We start from the raw sequence: 22,938 nt of genomic DNA, 5'->3' as shown, positions 1-22,938 counted from the left end.
TTTATTAAAAGTTTGACAAACTGGTTTCCCCATTTGGCCAGAACATCCCAGGGAAAAGTGTGATAGACCAAACCCGCGTTCAGTAAATTACTACCACCCTCTCTGTAGAGTAAACCACACCTTATGTCAGATAAATGGAACAGCCTCCCAGCAGAAGTGTTAGAGGCTAATACAGTGAGGGAATTTAAACATGCATGGGATAGACATACGGCTCCTGAATCTAAGACGGTCTGCGTTAGCTGGCTAATTCCTCTATAGCACAATTACTGACATTAGCCAGAATATACAGTACATGCACACTTGCCAGGTTTTATTTATATATAATATATACACACAAAAATACTCTTACATGATATATACATAGGTGGAGCACAGAGTAAAAATCCTATTTCACATGACGAGAAATAGAAATGTATTTATTGAGACAGACTATGGTATTCTGGCTGTTTTTACTCATCTTATAAATGCTTCTGTGCTGCACGGGTTAAGCTTTAGCCCTAAAACGGCAGAACCTGAAATATAATCCCTCCGTACCCTCAAATCTTATGTTCATCGTTTTATGAATTGGGGTCACAGCCAGCCCAGCTGGAGATTCTGTCTTAATTTTTTTTTAAAATGGAGTTTCATGATATGGTAAGAAAAGTAGAAAGTGATCATAAATGATCATAAAAGTCCTATTTGCACATTATACATAGGTACAAGTGTTATTCTGTAGCAGAATGCATGGACGTACAACGTTATATACACTTTATACTGTGAAGGTAGCTGCTCCTGCGTTAATTTAGCTGAATCTCTATTTCGGGTTATATGTTGTCTTCTCGCGTGTGACGAATTACTCGTCCCCCTCTGACTAGGACTTCAGTTCCACCTCCACGGGGTAATGATCACTGACGGCTAAAGCCTGGAGACAGAGAGAGATTGCATGTGTTAGTCAAACGGCATGGCTGCTACCCCTGGGTAATTAGAGGCTACAACATGGCTGCAGCTAACGGGCCCCAGACGCTGTGAAGCAGAAGATTCTGCCCAATACTACAGATATGGGTTAAAAAAAATTAACCCTTTCCACAGTGCCGTCCTTCCAAAAATAATGTATAAAAGTCCTGACCTGTTTTAGAAGTCACCCCGATAAAAAGTTGCATTTTTATTCATGTCCACAACTCATCTTGTGTCATATTAGATCATTTTAACCCCTTGTTACACGTATGTTTCCATCTTTACGCCAGTATACTCACTTCCTCCTGTGTCAGTTTGTACTTCTTCTGGAAGTTGAATACTTTGGCAGAGTTCGGCACTATGGCCTCCTGCATTTCCGAACCACTCACGACAATCCTGTAGGAGAGAATAATAATAATCAGTATGGCTTCAAATTGTCCACAAACTGTGAGTATTATTATTATTATTTTCTTTTATCTTTATTATTATTTTTTATTTATGCAGCACTTCTTCCGATACATATGTTCAAGGGGAATGATGAGACTAGAATAGACTGACTATGACATTAAGTAGAGAGGACAAAAGGTATTTTTACATATTTTTTGGAGACCACTTTGCCAAATTTAGGGATAAAATCCCAGACTTAAACTGAACGTTTATATGGCGTATTTATCTCTTTCTCGGTACCGACCTGTCATATGCACAGTTAGTGGCTCCCGCGGTGGTATCCACGGAGTCCTCAATTAGCCAGGAGAATGCCTCATCTGTCCAGAGACGGATACGCTCCCAGTCGGAGGACGTGACGTAGTTGCAGGCAGCATTGAAATCTCCCAGGAAAATGATGTTCTGCAAAGGAATACATTAAAAAAACCACATTGTGGGCTTTCAGGATGCACAAAAGGTCCAAAGATGTCCAGGTTTAAGAATTATTGGATAGTTTTATACATTTGAGACATTAACGGCACATAAATACATTTCCAGCTGTTCATTTCCTAAACCTTTTAACCCCCCTTTAAAAAAATCATATATTAATCATGGCAGGAGAGGCCAAGTGGTGGCAACCAAACCTCCACACTTAGCTTGCCCATCCCGTGAACGTCTTGTACTATTCCCCGGCTATGAACCGATTTCCACCAGGCGTTCTCCTTGGTCTTAAAGTTCCACCTACGTCTGTCTCCCATTTGTTCCAGACATCTTCATAGACGTCGTATAACGCATCTATCTCACGGACGGCATCTTTTGGCGCAGAATGCAATGGGACCAGCACAAAGTTTTCAATGGCTAGAGGGGGGGGGACAGAAACGTGTTAGCGGACAGCAAAAGCTGTGCATTTAGACTACATGAAAGAGACCGATTAAGGTTGTTTTATAATCCCGGTCCTGCTAACTGAAATCTGCATCACAGACTTTCCTTAACATAAAGCATAAATCCAGATAAAACACCCAGTAAAGTATAAGATAAGAGCAGGTAATAAGTCGCATTTAGACTCTCCCGCCCCTAAACGGTTTCACGTTTAAAAAGTGTATTCATTTCATTCTATCTGACCTGTGTCTGGAGCGTGGAACATGACCACGAACGGTTCCCGGCTGAAGGTGTCCTCATCTGTGTACATGTTGTGATCATGGTAGTGATAGGAGTCACGCACGGATACTTTGTCATTCCTATAAGGTTACAGCGGGTGTAAAATGACTTAGTGTTATCGGCCAGCGTGTAAGTAGCGGTAACATTGATAATAGGCACGCGAGGCAACACAATAAGAAGCCCCCACTGCACTTTAATATAAATATTGTAATTAAATATTTCTGCCGTAGATTCTAATTCTAAATCCGATTCATCCTCAAATCTCAATCCGTTACAAAATGGACAGTCCTTAAACCCAAAAGTCCATGTATTTAACAATAAAATTAGGTTTATATTATTAACCTATGGGTTAATTGCCAACATGAAGATGGGTGGCCATAAATCCATAGGGTATCTGACCCAGCAGGAATATAAAGACTCACTGACATACGCTATTGCGCACGAACATACGATATGCCCATATATGCACAGGTGTGTCGTTATGCACAATAGTGAGCTATTTCACATATAACAAAGTTTTATCAGCAACTTTGTTCCAGTCCAGAGTGGCCAGATGTCCCCGTTTTAAGTAATGTTAACATTGTAAATAAAACGTATCGTTAACACGGATCCATTTTTAGAAACAATGTGTCTGTGCGGAATTGGCATGGCCATGCACAATTTCACGTGGATGGTAATGCACAATTATGCACAGGTAATATTCCATGGGTGTCCATATCTTTAGTGTTTCTACAAAAGAGAAGCCTGATGATGGTGGCTCACCTGTATATAAATAGGTATTGTTCCGTGTAACTGTCTCGCCCCAGCGTGTCGCTGATCACGTAGGAAAACACGGATCCTGAGTCCAGGCTGAGGGATTAATAAGACAAAGCATCAGCAGAACCTTCGTAAATCACCCCTATCAACCCCTGTCCATCTGCCCTTTTCGCAGGCAAACTGACCTGTTGAGCTTCTGCATCAGCATTTTAACCGCACTTAGATCCGTGTCTCTGACTTCCTGAATTAAAACAATATCATAACGCGGCAATATCTGCAAGTAAAGCGTAGAGTCACGTGTCATTATTACTAAGCATTTCATGAACAAAAGACACAGTTGCAACCAGTTACTATCAGGGTTTGGCGCTGAGTCTCAGGGTTTAGCATCTGTCTCAGGGTGAAGGGGCAAACTCTCGGAGTCACACAATCTGTAGCTGACTCATAATCCGATGATGTCTAGGACTCCTAATTAGTGTTTTTGCTCTGTATATCACAGTTGATATCCCTGCTTGAATGCAGGTGACTAAATTAATGATAAGTCAAGATTTCTATGAGGACCGCTGTTAGAGTCGCTTGACACATTTGATGAGTTACTCCATGGACTCTTCTAAATGGGGCAATAAAGGGTTAATATTTAAAAGATCTCAGGGTTGGCTCATTTAGAAAGTTCCCAGGTATGGTTAGGATGTGCCTCCGAGGTCCCAGCTCAACCAACCATCTCAAATGGCCAAAGAGGGACGCTTATGGACTGGGGGGTTTTCTAATATGCTTTCTATACCTTTGTGACCCCAATTATAAACCCATTTCAGGGCTGTAGAACCATGTGATACCCTCATACCCAGCAAACATCTGGGCTCCTAGAAAAAGAGGGGCATCAAGGGGAGAATAAGGGACCGAGGTATATGGGGACTGTCCAACCAAAGACTTATAGCGTAATAATGTGTAGTAGTATGTCCTGCGATGTGGTTAAAATGTTGTCACAAGGTTTTTCACTTCCTTCTCGGAATATAATCCAACATTCCATTATTTTACCTTCATTAAAACTGGAGCCACCGCTGGATTTTTCATCTTCGAGTCTCCGAAAGCTTGGATGTTAAATGCTCCGATCTTCAGCCCCGAGACCTCACTCAGGGACAGGGCCAGAGTCAGCCCGATGGCAAAACACCACATCCCTGTAATGAGACACACGTCACAGGCGCCGGGGCAGGTCAGATAGAACCTATTTGCCTCAATGATCTCTGATTGCTTTGTTATATTAGTTATTAAATAAATATCAATGTAAAAATGTGTTTTTGGAGGAAGCATGGTTTGCCCTTAGTTTGGGATGGGACAGTTACCCATGTTACAGGGTTACATTGTAGCCAGGGGTGAGGAGGCAGACTGACATGGCCTTTCCATAACACCTTGGTACTCATAGAAAGGTGGCGTCCCGTGGAAAAAATATTTCTCTCATTGAGCATAACCCCCAGCACTGTATACAGTATTATAACCTCCAGTGCTATATACGGTAATATTACCCCAAGTGCTGTATACATTAATAACCCCCAGCTCTGTATACTGTAATGTTGGTCTGCATTGACAAAAACCTGGTTTTATCTAATTCAACTTCAAGAGACTCCCTTTATCTGCAGACCTGGAGGCCGCCATTATTGTCAACACAGAGGACCACCTTCAAAGGTCATGTTGATGCTGGGCACCCTTAGCCACCTCATAAGTTTCAATTGTCAGGAGGGGCTTGATCAGATCCTGGAGGACAGCGCCACGCACTACACCGGCAGCAGATCGAGGTGCTGTAGAGTGTGTCCAACGGCTGGAAATGCCCGGCCACATGCTACCCGAGCATAAAATGTAGTGTGCGGCCACGCATATCCAGACATCAGCCACACTTAGGCGATCAGGCGGTGGCTTGTCGTTGGTCACTGCCAGCCTGGCCCTGGCCGACACATTCCCAACAGTCAACCAAAAAACAGCAAAGTATCGGAATGTTGGACGTATTACATACAAATTACATATAACAATGGATGTGTTGGGAATCTATTACCAGCTGAAGGGAAGTTTATTAGGTTGTAAGAATGGGTGTGTTGTATTTCCAAAGCATGATGCAAGCTGGGAATAACCAGATGCCTAAAACCAGATCCCCTCGAAACAAGAGGGTGTGTTATTTGTACACATTATTGCGAATGAATCATTCCATCAACCTGACACGGTCTCTTAAGGATTTACATATATGCCGTGGCCTGTAATTATCGGTTGTTATTGAGCTGTTGGGTAAATGAACACTCTACATTCCATACTCTGTAACGTAAACATCATATACATACTACGGCACATGTTCATTAGCAAATTATAGCCAATTAAATCACTTTAATTAATTGTTTCTGACATCCTCGCCGTTAAATAGAATACCGTGTTATATATCCGGCCTGAATGTGGATCAGTTACCATGGAAATGAATGGAATGTTCCTGACGATTCCTTTACATTTAAGCATTTTACATATCTACATTTTGGTAAATAAGCTCCAATGCGGGGCTGGTGCAAGGATTTTACCACCTTAGGCAAAACCTCATTTTGCTGTCCCGTTGGCTCCGCCCATTGAATGCCCCTCCCACTTATACCCCGCCTGCTGCGTCGCTCGTTAACTGGAAAGTGTCCTGGACTCATGTTAGATTGTGTATGCATTTTTAAATAAAGTTTTTAACATTTTATTGCATATTTTAAGTCAATTGTGTGCGTATATTGCTGCATGCATTCTTTAATTAATTCAATCAGACTTCTGTTACATTTAACTTCTGCCCGGGCTGCTTAACTGAAACCAGGAAGTTTAAGGAGGAAGCATACTTAAGTATACTTCCTGTACAACGCTCTGTAACTTCCCCGCTTAAATCAATGGGGCAGGGGCAGCCAGTCTCATATACATGTATGTTGGCTAAACATGACCAGAAAATTTACTAGAATGAAAGTGCTACTGAGCATGTGCGGCAAAACAGACTCCAATATGTATTTAAAATGAAAATATGGTCCTTTTACAGGGAACTCACAGGATGATCTTCTTGCTACAATTATCAAATGAAAACAGAATGTTTTTTTTTCTGTTTCAAAATAATATTATTTTCTATATACTACAAAGTGTAGGCCGGCTGCGTAGAAGCTGAACGTACATATTTTTGTTTATTCTGTCATCTTAGCTAAATCTACTAGACAAACGTCCTTATCATACTGCTTTTGGTGCCTTCTTGGTGCCTGTCTGTCCTTATGACCTAGAATGACCTTCTAATCAATGGTAGTTTGTGGGTTAAAGGACTTCGTTATAGGACCCCCAAGATCTATCAAAATCAGTTCAGGCGCGTGACTGAATACATTGCCGTTAGTCTCATCATTTATACTTCCGCAACCTTCAATCAAGAACCGAAGATAAGGGTGTAGGAGATTGTAGTTTGGTTCAAATATATTTAATACAAATATTTTCTATAGTAAGTATGATGCCAGGGATGATGTAAATTACTCCGGCATCGTCACTTACCTGCCGTGTTGGATGAGTTCCGTGAGGCTGTCTCTTCGTTCCGTGAGTCGTCTCCGTTCCACCCGATAATAACAGGTTCTGGGCTTGTTTCCTGAGATCCTCGGGGTTATATAGGACAGATCCTCCCACGAAGCCAGAGGTGACCCAATTCTGCACCTCCCAATTTTTTTTATCTTTGTCCTAAAGTCAGTTCCTCGTCAAAGTATAAAGGCAAAGCACAATGGTGTCTTTCTGTAAAAAAACAGAACTCAAGGTCCACGAAGATAAGAGCAGGAAAACTCCAGGGATATTGACGTGATCCGGTTATAATAGGGTTTATTAGGGCTACAATCCATACGCTAATCCAGTGTAAGCAAATATTACATATAATACCTGCCAATGACTGCTGCTGTTACACTGCAGACTCCATCATCCAGGGGGTTGGGTTTGGATGATAGGCTTTGTAGTCTCCCCGCAGGGGAATACAAAACATCCCCAAATACACAAAAGCCCCCAAATCACTACAAGATTTTTATTCATGTATTTGCTACGGTAGCTATTAAGTACCTGATTTGGCCAGGACACCTCTGCCCCTTTGGCCGGCTGTGATGGCAGACGTCCTCATGGCCAGACTTGCTTCGTTGTGTATAGCAGCATACGTAGAATATGATCATAGATTATAAAAAAAAAGTGATTCTGGTGCCACGTTTAGAAAGTGGTCTTATCACCATAGAAACCAATGGAATGGATCAATCAGAAAGAACATTCTATTACATGGTGTCACGATAAGACAAGGAACATTCTATGACGTGGTATTGTAATAAGACAAGTAGACTTCTTTTAGGTGGGATTGTAATATGAGGGTTCAGATCTGTCTTCTGACTTTACAAAGCTGTCAACAGGGATACCGGGGGACCCTTAAGATGCACAGCGGTGATTGTCCAAAAAAAGTAAACTTTGGGGACAAGCTTTTGACTTCTACTCCGCAGACTAGATAGGGCTGAATGGTTCTTATCTTCCGACAAACTCTGTGTTTCTATGTTATGGTCTTAATAAAAAGTAACGACCTCCAGAAAGCTTAGGATCTGTGGAGAACGAGTCAGGACTAACCAAGTGGTGAGCTCCAAGTCTGCAGGTATAATAACTAGTCAGACACTCGTATTCATTCTTTGTATCGCTCTATAGTACATGGTTATTATGCCTTTGTCTTGTTTTTCTGACAGCTAGACATGCGGAAAGAAACCGGTGAATGAAAAGAAAATGATGTAATAGGGCCTTGTAAAGGTATATGATGACGCCCTAAAGAGCCCTGGGGCAGATGTCCGCATGTGCTTCTTTGTGACTAAACCCTTAAGACTGTTATTGTATGTGATCAAGCCATTCTATGTAACCAAACATTGCTAAGAAATACATTGCACATCCTTATGGCACTCGGCAGAGATACTTTGTATCACCAAGAATCTGCCCATCTCCCCATCATACGAAGCGATGGCAAAACACGCAATTAAAATAATAAGGATACAGGAAGGACTGAAACAATTTAAGCTTCATTTTGTAAATAGGATGGTGTGATCTGTTCTCAAGGTACAGAATTCTTCAACTTAAGTGTAAGCAACTGGTAGCATCCCAAATGTTCTTTTCCCCCCAAAAACTACAATTCCTATGATCCCAATATTTGACAGCACCAAGGTTTGGAGAAAAGTCCTTGAGGTGCACCATAGATGCAGGCCCCAGGCAGAATGGTCCACTAGGCATGTCTTAGAGCACCATGGTTTTAAGAGGACCTTATGGCAAGGCGAGAGGACGGGCGTTAATCCTTATGGGGACATGCCTAAGGTCCCCCTTTACAGCCTTAACGAGTGAACGCCAACGGTTCTTGTACCTTAGGGGTGTCTGGAATTTAGGGCCATAGTTGGAGGTGCCCCTGGCCTGAAAACAGACAGCATGCCCTGATAATCACATTGTTGACCTTAAAGAATCCTTAAGAACTTTGTAAAATCCCTAAGATTTTCTAAATGATTTTGGTTTCCTGAAGTAAATTGCTCCGCACCCTTTGACGCTGCTCTGATAATGTTTCCATGCTGTCTGTCGTTCAAGGAATCATTTAACCGGCTTTTCAGGTTTTTCGAATTCTTTGGTAAATATCCTGTAACATGGAACCGGTGTCATTTTAATTTGTATTATAATTAGTGCTAAACTGAGACGTCGATAGGGAAATAGTTTTCTGCTAACTAAGCACGATAACCACATGATCAAAAGGGAATAAAATACACAGTACAGTATTACATACAGTTATATACCCCCAGTGCTGTATACAGTAATATAACCCCCAGCGCTGTATACAGTAATATACCCCCAGTGCTGTATACAGTAATATAACCCCCAGCGCTGTATACAGTAATATACCCCCAGTGCTGTATACAGTAATATAACCCCCCAGCGCTGTATACAGTAATATAACCCCCCAGTGCTGTATACAGTAATATAACCCCCAGTGCTGTATACAGTAATGTAACCCCCCAGCGCTGTATACAGTAATATAACCCCCCGGCGCTTTATACAGTAATATAACCCCCAGCGCTGTATACAGTAATATAACCCCCAGCACTGTATACAGTAATATAACCCCCAGCGCTGTATACAGTAATATACCCCCAGTGCTGTATACAGTAATATAACCCCCAGCGCTGTATACAGTAATATTACCCCAGCACTGTATACAGTAATATAACCCCCAGAGCTGTATACAGTAATATAACCCCCCAGCACTGTATACAGTAATATAACCCCCAGTGCTGTATACAGTAATATATCCCCAGCGCTGTATACAGTAATATAACCCCCAGCGCTGTATACAGTAATATAACCCCCAGCGCTGAATACAGTAATATAACCCCAGTGCTGTATACAGTAATATAACCCCCAGCGCTGTATACAGTAATATTACCCCAGCACTGTATACAGTAATATAACCCCCAGAGCTGTATACAGTAATATAACCCCCCAGCACTGTATACAGTAATATAACCCCCAGTGCTGTATACAGTAATATATCCCCAGCGCTGTATACAGTAATATCCTCCCCCAGTGCTGTATACAGTAATATAACCCCCAGAAGGAGGAAGGAGATGATCATAAGTAAATAGCGCCCTACGAACATCACGAAGGCATGCTATCTATTTATCTGATGTCACTTGTCACGTGTATTTTATTAGATAATCGCCTCAAAATCAAAACACCGAATCATCGTTACGCGTTTTCTTGTTACGTTGGCTTTAGAACCTTGGGGCAAATATGTATTTCAGTTCTAGGGAATCTCACGTTGATGGGTTTGTCACACCTCTGCTACACATCCTCCTAAAGTGCTGGGTGTTTCTGAGAGTGATGGGTGACGTTAGGATTTTAGGGCTGACAGTGAGGATGAGTATACAATTAGGAGCGTCTTAGTGGCCCCTAAGGTTCTTGGTGCAGATGGGGGCACTTTAAGGATGTCCTTACTAGCCCGTTAATGACATTATTTTTTTTTTTTACTAAGCATACGGGGTCTTGCTGGCATACCAACGGCTCGTAGATTTACAACAATCAAATGTATTTGGCCCCATACTGTACCATGCAACAGGATTTATACAGGGGTAGGGGCCACTGAAGAGATTGCAGAGGATGGGGGACAGTATTTTCTGCTGCACCGTACTAGCCAATTTAATAAGAACACCCAGTTACTTTGTGTTGCCAAAATATTATTTTTTTCGGGAATCCTTGGTAAAAATGCCTTCAGTGACCGAATATTCATCACCCAAGAAACGGTCCTGATACATGTGTCAATCATACAGGATTCCTTTTGGTGTAAATACATTTTGGGTTAAAGTTTTAAATTTTGAAAACCAATTTTATTCAATTTCTTAGTAATTTAAATAATTTGTATTCGCAATAATCCCCAAATCCCTTACAGCATCACTCTCCCTCCGCAGCAAACAGCTACGTGTGAGCGCTTGTGTCAAGTTGTGTAGGACAATAAAGTTTTATCATAAATGTAAAAAAAAAGGCATGTCAAAGAATGGCCGTACGGAAGCGAGGCGTGGGTTCTAGCACCACCCATCCGTGAGTATGGTGGCCGTTTAGGGCTGGATTGGGCCTTTGCGGCCGCCGTCCTTGCCGGTGCACGGTTCTGGTTGTGTTTTTTTATTATTATTAAAGTAAGAGCTGATGACCCTGAGGGGAAGAGGTGATAAGCGATGCCAGGGCTTTATTTTTTTGGTGGGTGGGGGTTTTGGGGTAACTCCGAAGTGCTACATTTCCCGAAACCTCTACTTTATACTGGTTTACGGCAATGGGCTCTTCATAGCCACGTTATTAATATTTTTAGTAATAATAATTCATATTAACAAGTATATTGTAAATATAACGTGTCATATTGTGCTTTAAGTGTAGCAATAATAATAATTAATAATAAACCAGGATGTGTTATTTGTAAGACTGTCATAAGCAACACTTATTTTTTATTTTAGGAACGAGATGAGTGACATCCGCCATTCCCTCCTGCGCCGAGACGCTCTCAGTGCAGCCAAGGAAGTCCTGTACCACTTAGATATCTACTTTAGCAGCCAGCTGCAGAACGCCCCGGTGCCGCTGGTGGAGAAAGGGCCCATCGAGCTGCTAGAAGAATTTGTGTTTCAGGTTCCGAAAGATCGCGGCTCTCACCCCAAGGTAACGCTGACGGTACAGATCTGCAGTGCTGATTGTCACGGGGATTCACAGCCTGTAATGTTTGTAGCAGATTTTATTTATGTGAAGCAATATTAGCAAATCATGGCTGCTTTCTACGTGATCAATGTTTTAATCGTTTTAAATATGCAGTTTGTGGTGCACAAAGGGCTCATCCGACCCTAGGTTCGGCAGTTCTGTGCGGTAAAGCGGGGTAACAAACGTGATGAGTGACACCGGACCTTGCATGTAAAATGGGGGAATGTGGAGGTCGTAATTAACTCGGTATGCATTATAAAAGATCATTCCTGGCAGGTAAACATCTGTGAGGTGGCCCTGCATAATGCATGTTTCAATAAGTGTGGTAGATTTTCTAGAAGCCAAGGGTCACTGGGATTTGCTCTTCCAAATGTAGCATGAGTAAGATGAAACTGCAACTCTCCTGCAAACTCTATCTTTAGTTAATAAGCCCCATTCAGGTGATTTTCAATGGAACTAGAAGATGGGTAAGGCACTAAGATGCATGGGAGAAATAATGATGGGCAAAGAGACATCACACAGAGCTTCTCTACCTTTCTTTCAGTCCTTTTTGATACGGGTTTGAATGATTTTAATTAATTTTGACGTTGTGCGTTCTCCCCCTATTTTTTTCAGTTAATTATCAGCCGGCTAATAATGTTGTCTGTTGGTTGAAATAATGGTCGAATTCTCCTCAGAAAGAGTTTCCTTTAATTAGATCATGCGCATAATCGAGACAAGGCACACAACACACAAAAGTCGAAGCGTTGTCTAATTACATGTTTGAATTACATGGTTTATATAGCATCTTATCTACTTCTAATAGCATGCATTATTATGATTGGTTACTTTTCAAGCAAGTTACACCTCTTTAAGCTGCATAATTAAGAATGGCCTAGACTTGACCCTTTGCACATATATATATAGAACAACATAGAGTAGACGTGTTGGCGGGAACTCGTGCATATATCATAGACTGGACATTCTCTGCTTTCTTATGTCTTTGTCAGGAATAATATTTACGATAACATAAACATTTTTCTAACATTGTCTTCTATTCTATACAGCGTCTTAGTGCCATACAGGAGCTCCAGCTGCTGGAGATACTATGCAGCTACTTTCAGGACCAGAACAAGGAGCCAGTGCGGCAAGTTATCTTCTCTTCACTCTTCAGCCCGCAAGGCAACAAAGCGGATGACCAGCGGATGGTACTGCTGGGGAAGCTGACGTCCATGGCCGTCGCTGTGTGTAAGGTGCCTGTGCTGGAGTGTGCTGCCTCTTGGCTGCAGGTAGAGAACACCTCTAATTTTCTACTATGGTGCAAAGTCCTTGGCACAATAAAGGTTTTGTTAGGTTAAAATATCATAACATTATCATAGCAGCTAATGGAACGAGCCTCTAGTTTGGGCTGTTGCACTGGTTTCCATGGTGATCAGACTATTTTAAAAACTTTGCATCAGAACTGCTTTCTATACATAAGCTTCAGTGATTTGAGTTTTGACTCCTTTAGAAACCAGACAACTTCAGCATTGCAAACTGTTACGACAAAGAATGTTTAAAGCCATCAGAATGTTTAATGATAATAAGCGTTCTGAGAGCACAATGTCAGAGGGCTGTGGAAAGCACAATTAAAAGCCATCACCTACACGCTATGTATGCGGTTTATCGCTGTGCTAATAAGTCAAGAATTATTAAGGCTACCAGTGTAATTTCGAGAGGTAATGGCTACTTAGGAATAGTTCTAATTAGCTATGGTATAATTTGTAAACTGTTTCACCCCTGGCAGCGGACCCCGGCAGTGTACTGTGTACGTCTGGCCAAGACACTTGTAGATGATTATTGTGGTCTGGTCCCTGGCTCCATCCATACACTCAAACAGATCTTCAATGTCAGCCCTCGCTTCTGCTGCCAGTTCATCACCGCAGTGGCAGCTCTTTATGATATGTCCACAGGTGAGTGACCAACCTTCCAGTTTCACCCTCTCCACCGCGGGTTAATGAATAATGTTGCTCCGCTGAAAAGTCCCTTCACCGAGGCTTGAGTAGAGGTTATTTCTGCTTTACTTTCATTTGTTTTGTTAGATTCCGCACTGCACTTGGTGCAGACAAAAAAAAGTTGTCCAACAACTGGAGATCCATTTTTATTTCTCCTGGTGTAGTGTCACACCCAGGACATACAGAACTTCCTAGCTATTAGTACAGTTATTTACAGTTTGTTCTCGTAATGATGAGGCTGACCAGTGGTAAAGCTTTTTGTTCAGGGCTTTACTGCTGAAAAACACCACAGGTTCTATTAAACTGAATATAGCTTGAAGCTGCCATAACTAACAAAATGAAATGCTTAAAATGATACTTCTCTCCATATAGAGGAGCTGCTTCCCCCTCACGAACTCCTAGAAATGATCGTCTCTTGGATTTTTGAGGACCCTCGACTTATCCTCATCACTTTCCTTAACACCCCTATAACTGCCAACCTTCCTCTTGGCTTCCTGGACTTCTCGCCTCTCATGGGTCTTATACGATGGTGCGTGATAGCCCCCCTGGCCTACAGGCGCAAGCAGAAAGCGGCGGGAAGCGGACCAATGACTGAGACTCAGAACCTGTACTCCAAGCTCCACCTGAGCGTGCTACAAGGTCTCATGGTTCTTCAGACCCACCTGACCGAGAAGAGCCTTTACGGGCGGCTGGGACTTCTCTTATTTGAGCAGCTCGTGCCTCTCGTGGATGAGCTGGGACAGCTTTGCGAAGAGCTTAACCCTTTGAACGCTGAGAAGGAAATGGAGTTGGCCCTGGATCGGCTGGCGCAAGCCCTGCAAGTGGCCATGGCTACTGGGGCCTTGCTTTGTGCACGCGGTGAGTACTCGATGAGGAAGGCTGACTAATTCAAATGGGAAGTACTAAACAATTTAAACATGTTTTTCTCCAAAATATTTAACCTGTTCCTGTCCTGAATGAAAGGATGCTATAGTATGTTAGCTGTTCCTGTGCGTTCCTATCCTCTGTGAGTCTGTATATTCATTATCAGTAGCCATGGCCCCCGGTAACAGACACTTTTCTTGTCCTTGCAGATGACCTGCGGACGCTTTGTGGCCGGCTTCCCCATAACAAGTGAGTAGTGCAGAGGGTCCTTTCCTAAACTAAGGAACTAATGGCAATAACCGCTCACTTATTTCGGTGTGCTGTTGGAAATTGGTATGCTGTTGGTTTTCATGAATTGTCCAACATGCAGAGGTCTCACCAAACTTTTAGTGAGAATTGCCACAGTCTGGTGATGAGGGAGCCACAGGTGCCTTTCTAGTCTGATAAGGCTAGTTTGGCCATTTATGTTGCAGAATGTTTCATTTTTGTATGCAATTTTAGTAAATTCAGCACATCCATATGTTTATAAATCAGTGAAATCTCTTAACTCCTCTGTATGTCTGTTTTTCAGCCTCCTGCAACTGGTGATCTCCGGTCCTGTACAGCCTCCTCCTGCTCACCCCACTTTGACCCAAGGATTTTACCCTCATATTCACACACCGCCCCTGGGCTACCCTGCCATGCCAGCTCATGCCCCACTGCCAGCTCATGCCCCACTACCAGCCCATTCAGCCCTACCAGGGCACCCTGTACAGACTTTCATGCCGGGAATGACCTTCCCTTTTCGACCGATGCGTTGAGTTATCCTCTGCTCTAAGGCTGGACTCGCGTTTGCATTGCGGGGAGCAGAGGGAAGCCGTGTTGTTACCCTGTGCTGATCCACAGACCCATAGCGTAGGGACAACATAAGTAAGGAGGCCAGGCACAATATAGTTCAAGTGGTGATGAACTATAACCCCACCATTCTGTACATGTTGACATTAGAAGTCCCACGTTCACACAACAGTTTGCACTCCTCTATGAATCTGAGTGCCGGTACTGGGGAGGGAACGGATTCCCTAACGAATGAGCATTGCCTTTACTGAGTCCCGTTATGTGCTGTATGCAGAGGAAGATAGTCCCTTCTCCTGGTCTTATTGGTGGTGATCCAAGGAAAAAAAAATAAAAAAAATCTGTCATTCAAAGGGTTAACTCAATTTGGAGCTAAGATTAAAGCACAACCCCTCTATTACTGGATAAATAAATTTTTTTTTTTTTTCTTTCTTATGTGAGTCTTTCTTTAACCAGTTAAAGCCTTCATGATTTTCCATGCCGTCATGAAATAATGCTATGCTATTTTGTTTAAAAAAAAAAAAAAAAAAGTAAATGGTAAAATATATATATCTGGTCTGAACGCTGGCACACCGGGAAACTGATCATGCAGGGGATCAGACATTATGCCACAGGTGACCCCCCCCAACCTGCAAATAAAATTAATAAATCACAAACAATATAATAAAAACGATGATTAAAACTCACATAAGCCATAGTCAGGCTGGTAAGGGTGATGGGAGTGTTGGCCCAGAAAAGCAGGTACACAAGGAAAAGTGAAAGGCTGGCATACTTGTAAAAATGCCCTTTTTTTAATCTACACTGCATTTATGGTGTATTATCGTTTAACTCTTTATGTTCTGGGTGAACATGTCATGTAACGTGCCCCGTAGATTTAAAAAATTAGGCAAAAACCTATACATGTTTTGGTCGGTTTCTCTGCGGTTGCGTGTAATCTGTGCGAACGTTCCTAATAAACTTAGAAGCGTTGGAGAAAAAGGTGACAAACAAATGTTGTGCCCCCCCTTTGCTGCTAAACAGTCCCAAATGGGTCATAGGGCTCACAAAATCAAAGTTGAACATTTTTAGTTTGGTAAAGGGAACGGGCAAACCATTCAAAAATATATTTTGTGGTATTTTGGCCAAGTATAAAATTTTATTAAGGGACAATTATCATAGGTAAATATTACAAGAAATGTTTCATGTATTCGTAATAAATGTTGGACTATACACGACATCTAGGAATGGTATCAAAAGAAAGCTCTATCTCATTGAAAAAACAAATATGCATGAAAAATCAAAAAAGAGAATCGTAGTTAAAGAAACTTAATATAAAAATGAAAAAAAAACGTTTTGGGGTACAAAATACCCTCAATAAAAGACGGGTAGTTAATACTGACACAACTGATGGCCCCCTAGTTGCCATCCACACCATATGCCAGCCCTGGCGACAGATTTGCCAACCAAATCATGTCAACCAGATCGCACACAGCCGCAGCAGCGCATGCGTAGACGCTCCCAGCTCCCTCCTGTTGTTATGGAGACGCAAACGTGCCCGAGCCCCGATGATGGAAAAAAAAAAAGGCGCTCGCTCCCGCGGCCAGGGATTGACCCTGTCGAGTTCCCGTAGCGGTGACAGCAAAACAACGGGCAGTGGAGCTGCGGAAGTAACGGGGGCAGTGTGACGCTGGGACAGCCCTGCCGGGGACCCCGCTCCGTACGCCGAGGCTTCAGTAAAAGGGTAACGGGTTTATATAACACAACAGGGGCCCGGGGGTCCGTAACCTACAGAATAGAGCTGGTTCGGTGACCTTTGCAAAATCACCCAGTCTGTGGAGACAGTGACCCCCGGTAAGGCTGGGCCAGAGCGAGGGGCTTTCTGTAGTAGGGTCAGAACCCACCCTGGCTAGTATCTGGCCCATAGCTCAGTTCTTCAGGACCAGTGTTCATAGAAATCCGGTATAACGGGGGCACAGTCACAGCCCCCCATTGCAGGCATCTTTGCTGATTGTACTGCTACCTTTTAACCCTATAATATTGTATGAGATATAGCCAGGCCTAGGACCCCATAATCTAGTTTATAATGGTGGCCCTATACCCCGTAACCTGTTATCAGTGGAAATATTTTTTAATGTCCGGCGTCCGCATCAAACTACGATACCAGGAGGTTCCGTTTATTTGTGCTTTTTTTTCTGGGATGCGGTGATTGTAATGCAGCCCAGGAGTATGTAATCTTCATAACCGTATCCCATTAGGCAGTGGTGGCCGTGACATTGCGTGTGGTCAGCTCATTAGATCACGGGGGTGACAGAAAAAAAGCCCACCCAGAGGCTAGTGTCGTGTATACCCTGTCTTTGTTATATGCGGGTATTATCCCGAAGGGCCTTTGGACTTCTTCTATAATATAATATAAAGAAGCTCTAGCGTTACAGTGGCGTTATTTGACTCATTGTCCAAATAATGGTGGTTCTGCGACACACTTCTTTAGGAAGTGATGCTGGTCGTTCTGAAAAGAAAAAAAAAAAAAGGATATGATTATAAATCATTGATTAACGTTATTTACCATAATGTGTTTTTTTTGTTTTTTTTTGGAGGGGACGCAATTGACTCTTTGTATCCATTTAGCTTATGGAGTGTCTGTAACCGTTGTGGAAGCTCAGGGTTCAGCCAGGAGAAGCTGACCGGAGACCAGCCTGCTCCGGATACAAGGTGAGGATGCGTTACGTGTTATCGGGTTCATATGTATCTGTAGGACCTACATTAAGGATGGAGGTATCTGTGGGTGCGAGGGAGCGTAATTTGTATTTATGTAAAGCAGTAAGGAAGCTTTTCTGGGCTACAGGATAAAGGATGTGGCTTTCGTCTTGCACCGTTCGGTACAGGAAGAGTCGTCTGCGTTTACATTTTGCAACAATATGTTTCGGAGAGTCAGTATGCACAAGGCTGATCTTCTCTTTCAGTAAATACATTCAGGAGGCTGATCTTCTCTTTCAGTACATACATTCAGGAGGCTGAGCTCGAGCGGTACTACCTGGAAAGCGGAGGGTGTTAATTGACGCTAGGCGCAGTATGTGAGACTTGATAAATGGTGCAGAGGTCTGATCTAGATCTGCTGTGCATAAATTGCCACTTATTTGTAAGCGCCTGGGGGATCAATATAAGAAAAGCATATATTTTGCACCCAAGGCAGTGATCCCAGTAATTTATGGTCATAAACACACTGCGTTTACCAGATAATGCCCAGTACATAGCTAATTGGCACGCATGTGTTATGTGCATTTATCAGGTTAGGGGCGGATTTTAAAATCCCTGGTCTAAAGGAGAGGAACAGAGATGTTGAGATGAGTAAAATTATCTGCTGATGTTTTCTTGCGACCCCAGGACACGTACCTGTTGGCCTGAGGTTGCCTGCCTTTGCATGTCATAACGTTGTTTCAAAGTCTGTATTTCTGTTCCTCGCAGGCGTGAATGAGCGAGGAGGATACCACCACTGCCCTCGCTGAAACCGTCCTACGTTTCCTCTGCCATGATGACATAGACACAGTGAAGGAGCTATGTGCCGATTGGTTTCCCATCGAGTGAGTATCTTTTTTGTGACCTGTCTCCCGAGATGCCATCGCTTTGAGGACACGGATCCCAGCATCTGCTGATGGACTTGTTGGAAGATACTGAACACACGGACCCTCCGATTATTTGATCATTAGCCCTGTGTTTGTGTCCTGCAGGTACCCGGACTCCTGGTACAGGGACATCACATCCAACAAGAAATTCTTTTCCCTGGCTGCCACTTACCACGGGCAAATCGTGGGCATGATTGTGGCAGAAATAAAGAGCAGGACCAAAGTGCACAAAGAGGTCAGAAGGCATGATAGCCTGAGATATGAATTAGTGGCATTGCTTATCTTTGTGTAATTTGAAGACTGAAAGCCTTCTCTACCCTCTCTCCTTTTTATTTTTCCTCCTTTTTGGTAGGATGGGGACATCTTGGCATCCGGTTTCTCTGGGGACACGCAGGTGGCATACATCCTGAGCCTGGGAGTAGTGAAGGACTTCCGCAAACAAGGGATCGGTGAGGAAAACTTTGTCGCTGCTCGTGATTACAGAAGCCTTTTACTAGGGTTGTGTAAATGTAGTGCATAGACCAAAAATCCTAATAAAAGCCCATGAAGGGCTGAAACGATGCATTTTATTAGTGACTTTCTGACTTCTGTTATTTTTGTTGCACTTCGGGAACCAAATGTTGTGCAGCCACTTCACGCGTGGCTACACCTTGATACGATTGATTGAAGAAATGGCTCAGATGCTGCCGGTACCGATGGCGGTGACAGATTTCAGTGGTTTCCACTCCTTCCCCTCTTCAGCTGATGGCATTTTTGCTCACGTGACAAAGGAACACTTTTTAAATGGGCATGATACTTTTCTTTAACTAGCTGACAAACCTTTGAAATCGATATGCCTGAGTAAAGCCACACTTGGATGATTCTTCATTCACGTAGGTGGCTGCTTATTGGCTCAGTCAGCATTACAAATGCATGGGGGGAGGGGGGAGTTGGTAATGGTAATTTGTTGTTCAATTGAACCCCACTGAGCTGATAGACTTGGCTGTAATTGTAATCAAATAGCTCTGATATAATTACACCGAAAAACTTTAAGTTGATAAGTTAAAATTAGTTTTTTTAATTATTACTAGTATCAGATATTTTTAAAAATAATGCACTTTTTTTAAGCTGTTCTAGTTTTTGCCCCATAATATAATGTTTTCAGGAAGCTGCATATTAGCCATTTGTATGAGTTCTCGCTCTGTTATCTGATCCCTAATCTACTAGACAAATACCCTGACTCCTTATCACACTGCCTGTTGGGAAACAGTAGAATGGCTCAGTCTTGATCACATATCCGGGCACTCTGACTAATGAAAGTCTATGGATGAATGGACTTCGTTAGCGTAGCCGTAAAGAAAAGGCTCAGTGAAGTGTTTGTGCAAAGAAAATGGTGGCCTCCAGGTCTGCGGACGAAGAAAGTTGACTGGAGCAAAATTATGTAAAACCAGGTTTTGTCGACGTTAACCCACGTGCTTTATTTTCAAGGACTCCCCCTTTAAGTAATTTTATATTGAAAAGGGAATTCAAACATCAACAAGTCAACATTATGAATGTTGCAGAATAAAAAGTATGAAAAATCATTCTGATGAGAGCCAGGACCACGTCGGTCACTAGATTCATCGAAGGCTGCTGCTGGTGCGATCAGTTCACCGTTACTCGGAGCAGACGGTCAAGAATGAAATAACGTTTATCGCTGTGTGCAAAGCGGAGGAGAAAGTTTATGGCGTCATTTGGTTGATGGAAGCTATTCCAAGATACGCTCATTTACAGATCTGTCTGTAAATGTGGTTCTGTAGTCAGGTTGAGTGATCAGCCGCTAAGCCCTACTGCTTTGCAGGGACCAGATAGTATAAAATAATCCCGGCGTGTATCGGAAATATACAAAGGAACATGAAATCTGCCAGCTATGTTGATCGCTTCATTAATTATGTGCAACGTTGGTTTGTGTCCCAGCAAAGTACATTTCAAATGATTATTTTCCTTAATGAGTGATCCCTACCAAGGGCCATAGCGTACTCCAAGTTACGGTACGCCTGGATGAGCGCTTTGAGTATTTGTAACTGGTGGTAAATCATCGTTAAATATTATATGCTGTGATTTGGTTGGAGGCTGAACTGCTGTATAAATAATCATTCCCTTATCAAATCAAGGTTTCTTTTATTTGAAACCCTTTTTAAAGGTTTGTTTTAATTATTTATAAGCGTGGTTTAGTTGACTTTTAGACATTCATATTACCGTGTTAGGTGTTTTTGGTTAAGTTCTTCAGTGGTGACCAGCAAAAAGACTATTAATATTCATATGTCCTTGGCGTCGGTTTTTACTCCCCTTTTGTGTGTCTGTTCAGGTTCTCTGCTGTTGGAGAGTTTGAAGACCCACATCTCCAGCACAGCCCAGGATCATTGCAAGGCTCTCTACCTGCATGTCCTGACCACCAACAGCAGCGCCATCCGCTTCTATGAGAACCGCCACTTCCACCAGCACCACTACCTGCCCTACTACTACTCCATCCGCGGGGTCCTGCAGGACGCCTACACCTACGTGCTGTACCTCAACGGAGGGCACCCTCCTTGGACAGTCCTATATCCTTCAATGAACGTTATACGCTGCGCCGCTTGCAGTTTGTCTAACAAAATGTTCTCAGATCTTCCTCCTCGCTTTATTCTTCTCTGTATGATATTTTTCATCTAGTTATATCTGCTTTATACTATGGTTTAAAACAGTTTGTCCATATATCAATCGGTAACGTATAATATAAAGTTGTTCAGAATATTGTTTCAGAACAATTTAGTATTGTAACAAATTTACACTTCCATTATTATTTTTCTACCATAATAATGCATGCGGCTTCCCTTCTCTACCGGATTGTAAATATCTGCATCTCTCTCTCTTCCATCTTTCTCCTTCCTTCCAAGCAGCCCATATATATATATATTTTTTCTTTAACTTCTATCGCACGGATTATCTGCAGCATTTGGGCTCTGCTCTGGCTGGTCTCAGTCCTTGTTCTCTGCCGCAAAGGATCTACCGTCAAGCTCACACTCTCCTGCGCAGCCTGCTGCCCTGGTCCGGCATCTCTGCCAAGAGTGGGATTGAGTACAGCCGCACGATGTGACCGCAGGTAACTGCAGTAATGGAGTTGGCCGTACGTTTCCACCAACCAGTGCGATATATATTCCGGGATGTCCTTTATGCTCTTCCCGAAGTTAGCGATATCTCTGTACATGTGCTTCTGCTCAACCCTGGGGAAAGTCCTATTCAAAGCCTGTTTGGGCAGCTTGATCTCTGTCTGCCAATATACTTACACTCTTTGAGTTGTCGAGTCCTTGGGGTGTCATTGTTTGTATCACAACTCTTGAAACGCCCGTCCAGAGCGCTTTCTACGTTTCTGGCTGTCTTAGGTCAATACTGTCTGTTTTTTTCTCTGTAGATCCGTGAGCCTCAAAACAGCAGCAGTTGACCTATGAATGATGCCCTCCACCATCTACTTCTCCACCAACTCAAGACAGGACACGGAGCCAATGTCTCGGCAGGACGGTGCCGCCTTATGACCCGCATCGTACGGGGCTCCTCTATGATCTGACATGGATGTGTATAGTTGTTTTAAGGCCTGTTGGGGTTACTGTTCATGACGCATTATGGGTCCACTGTGCATCCGAACTTAAAACAATGACTTTACATGGGTTACCCTGCTACGTCAAACGGTGTATCCTCCTACCTATTGTTATGTCCCTTGTTTACTTCTACTTTCTCCAGTAGCCTGCCCCCCCCCCACTCTTTGGATCTAATTTAATAATATTCTCCCATTAGCACAACCTATTTCTTCCTCATTTTGGAGCCCTAGGGCTGTATGTTTTTTGTGCTTTAGAGTTTCTGGTTGTGTTGAAGAATAACATGACACCTATTGGCGCCTGACTTAATAACTTGCCCTCGGCCCCCCTTCAGAGGGGCGGTGAGGCGACTTTTTACAGCTTGGAGGGTAGAATCGGCGTGCAGCGAAGTCACATCGGGTGAAAACCATAACTCTGTAAATGTGTGAGTGTAGAGGGCTAGATGAGGTATCTCCTTCCCATATATTCCACTATGCGGATAAATAGAGGGACGAATTACATACGTTTTTTTTGTGTGATACAATGCATTGTGAATCTCTAGGCAGTATGCTGGTTGTTATACAGAATAGG

The 22,938-nt window shown here is 42.9% G+C and overlaps 3 protein-coding genes across 4 annotated transcripts; 2 read left to right on the top strand and 1 right to left on the bottom strand.

Moving 5' to 3' along the window:
* Positions 1-291: 291 nt before the first annotated feature.
* Positions 292-6,880, bottom strand: DNASE1 (deoxyribonuclease 1). Its single transcript, XM_053471184.1, has 9 exons — positions 6,793-6,880; positions 4,303-4,442; positions 3,456-3,544; positions 3,277-3,363; positions 2,479-2,594; positions 2,102-2,214; positions 1,625-1,779; positions 1,233-1,329; positions 292-901 (listed from the first exon to the last, which is right to left on the bottom strand). Exons 2-9 carry the CDS (start codon positions 4,438-4,440, stop codon positions 851-853), a joined length of 846 nt encoding a protein of 281 aa, XP_053327159.1. The 5' UTR covers positions 4,441-4,442; positions 6,793-6,880; the 3' UTR covers positions 292-850.
* Positions 6,881-10,876: 3,996 nt separating this feature from the next.
* On the top strand, positions 10,877-15,656 carry INTS15 (integrator complex subunit 15). 2 transcript variants are annotated; one of them, XM_053471112.1, is made up of 7 exons: positions 10,877-10,993; positions 11,277-11,475; positions 12,558-12,779; positions 13,277-13,442; positions 13,857-14,342; positions 14,558-14,597; positions 14,920-15,656. In XM_053471112.1, exons 2-7 carry the CDS (start codon positions 11,284-11,286, stop codon positions 15,146-15,148), a joined length of 1,335 nt encoding a protein of 444 aa, XP_053327087.1. In that variant the 5' UTR covers positions 10,877-10,993; positions 11,277-11,283; the 3' UTR covers positions 15,149-15,656. The 2 variants fall into 2 exon arrangements, with proteins under 2 accessions (XP_053327087.1, XP_053327088.1); XM_053471113.1 differs by having other exon boundaries at positions 10,898-10,964.
* A 1,084-nt stretch (positions 15,657-16,740) lies between these two features.
* Positions 16,741-22,474, top strand: NAA60 (N-alpha-acetyltransferase 60, NatF catalytic subunit). The gene is made up of 8 exons (XM_053471180.1): positions 16,741-16,899; positions 17,784-17,867; positions 18,621-18,736; positions 18,884-19,013; positions 19,131-19,227; positions 21,105-21,339; positions 21,716-21,878; positions 22,188-22,474. Exons 3-7 carry the CDS (start codon positions 18,627-18,629, stop codon positions 21,870-21,872), a joined length of 729 nt encoding a protein of 242 aa, XP_053327155.1. The 5' UTR covers positions 16,741-16,899; positions 17,784-17,867; positions 18,621-18,626; the 3' UTR covers positions 21,873-21,878; positions 22,188-22,474.
* The last annotated feature ends 464 nt before the right edge of the window (positions 22,475-22,938 follow it).

This window comes from Spea bombifrons, chromosome 7 (assembly GCF_027358695.1).
Source record: "Spea bombifrons isolate aSpeBom1 chromosome 7, aSpeBom1.2.pri, whole genome shotgun sequence".
Taxonomy (NCBI): Eukaryota; Metazoa; Chordata; class Amphibia; order Anura; family Pelobatidae; genus Spea; species Spea bombifrons.
This window is presented reverse-complemented; position numbering and strand designations above follow the sequence as displayed.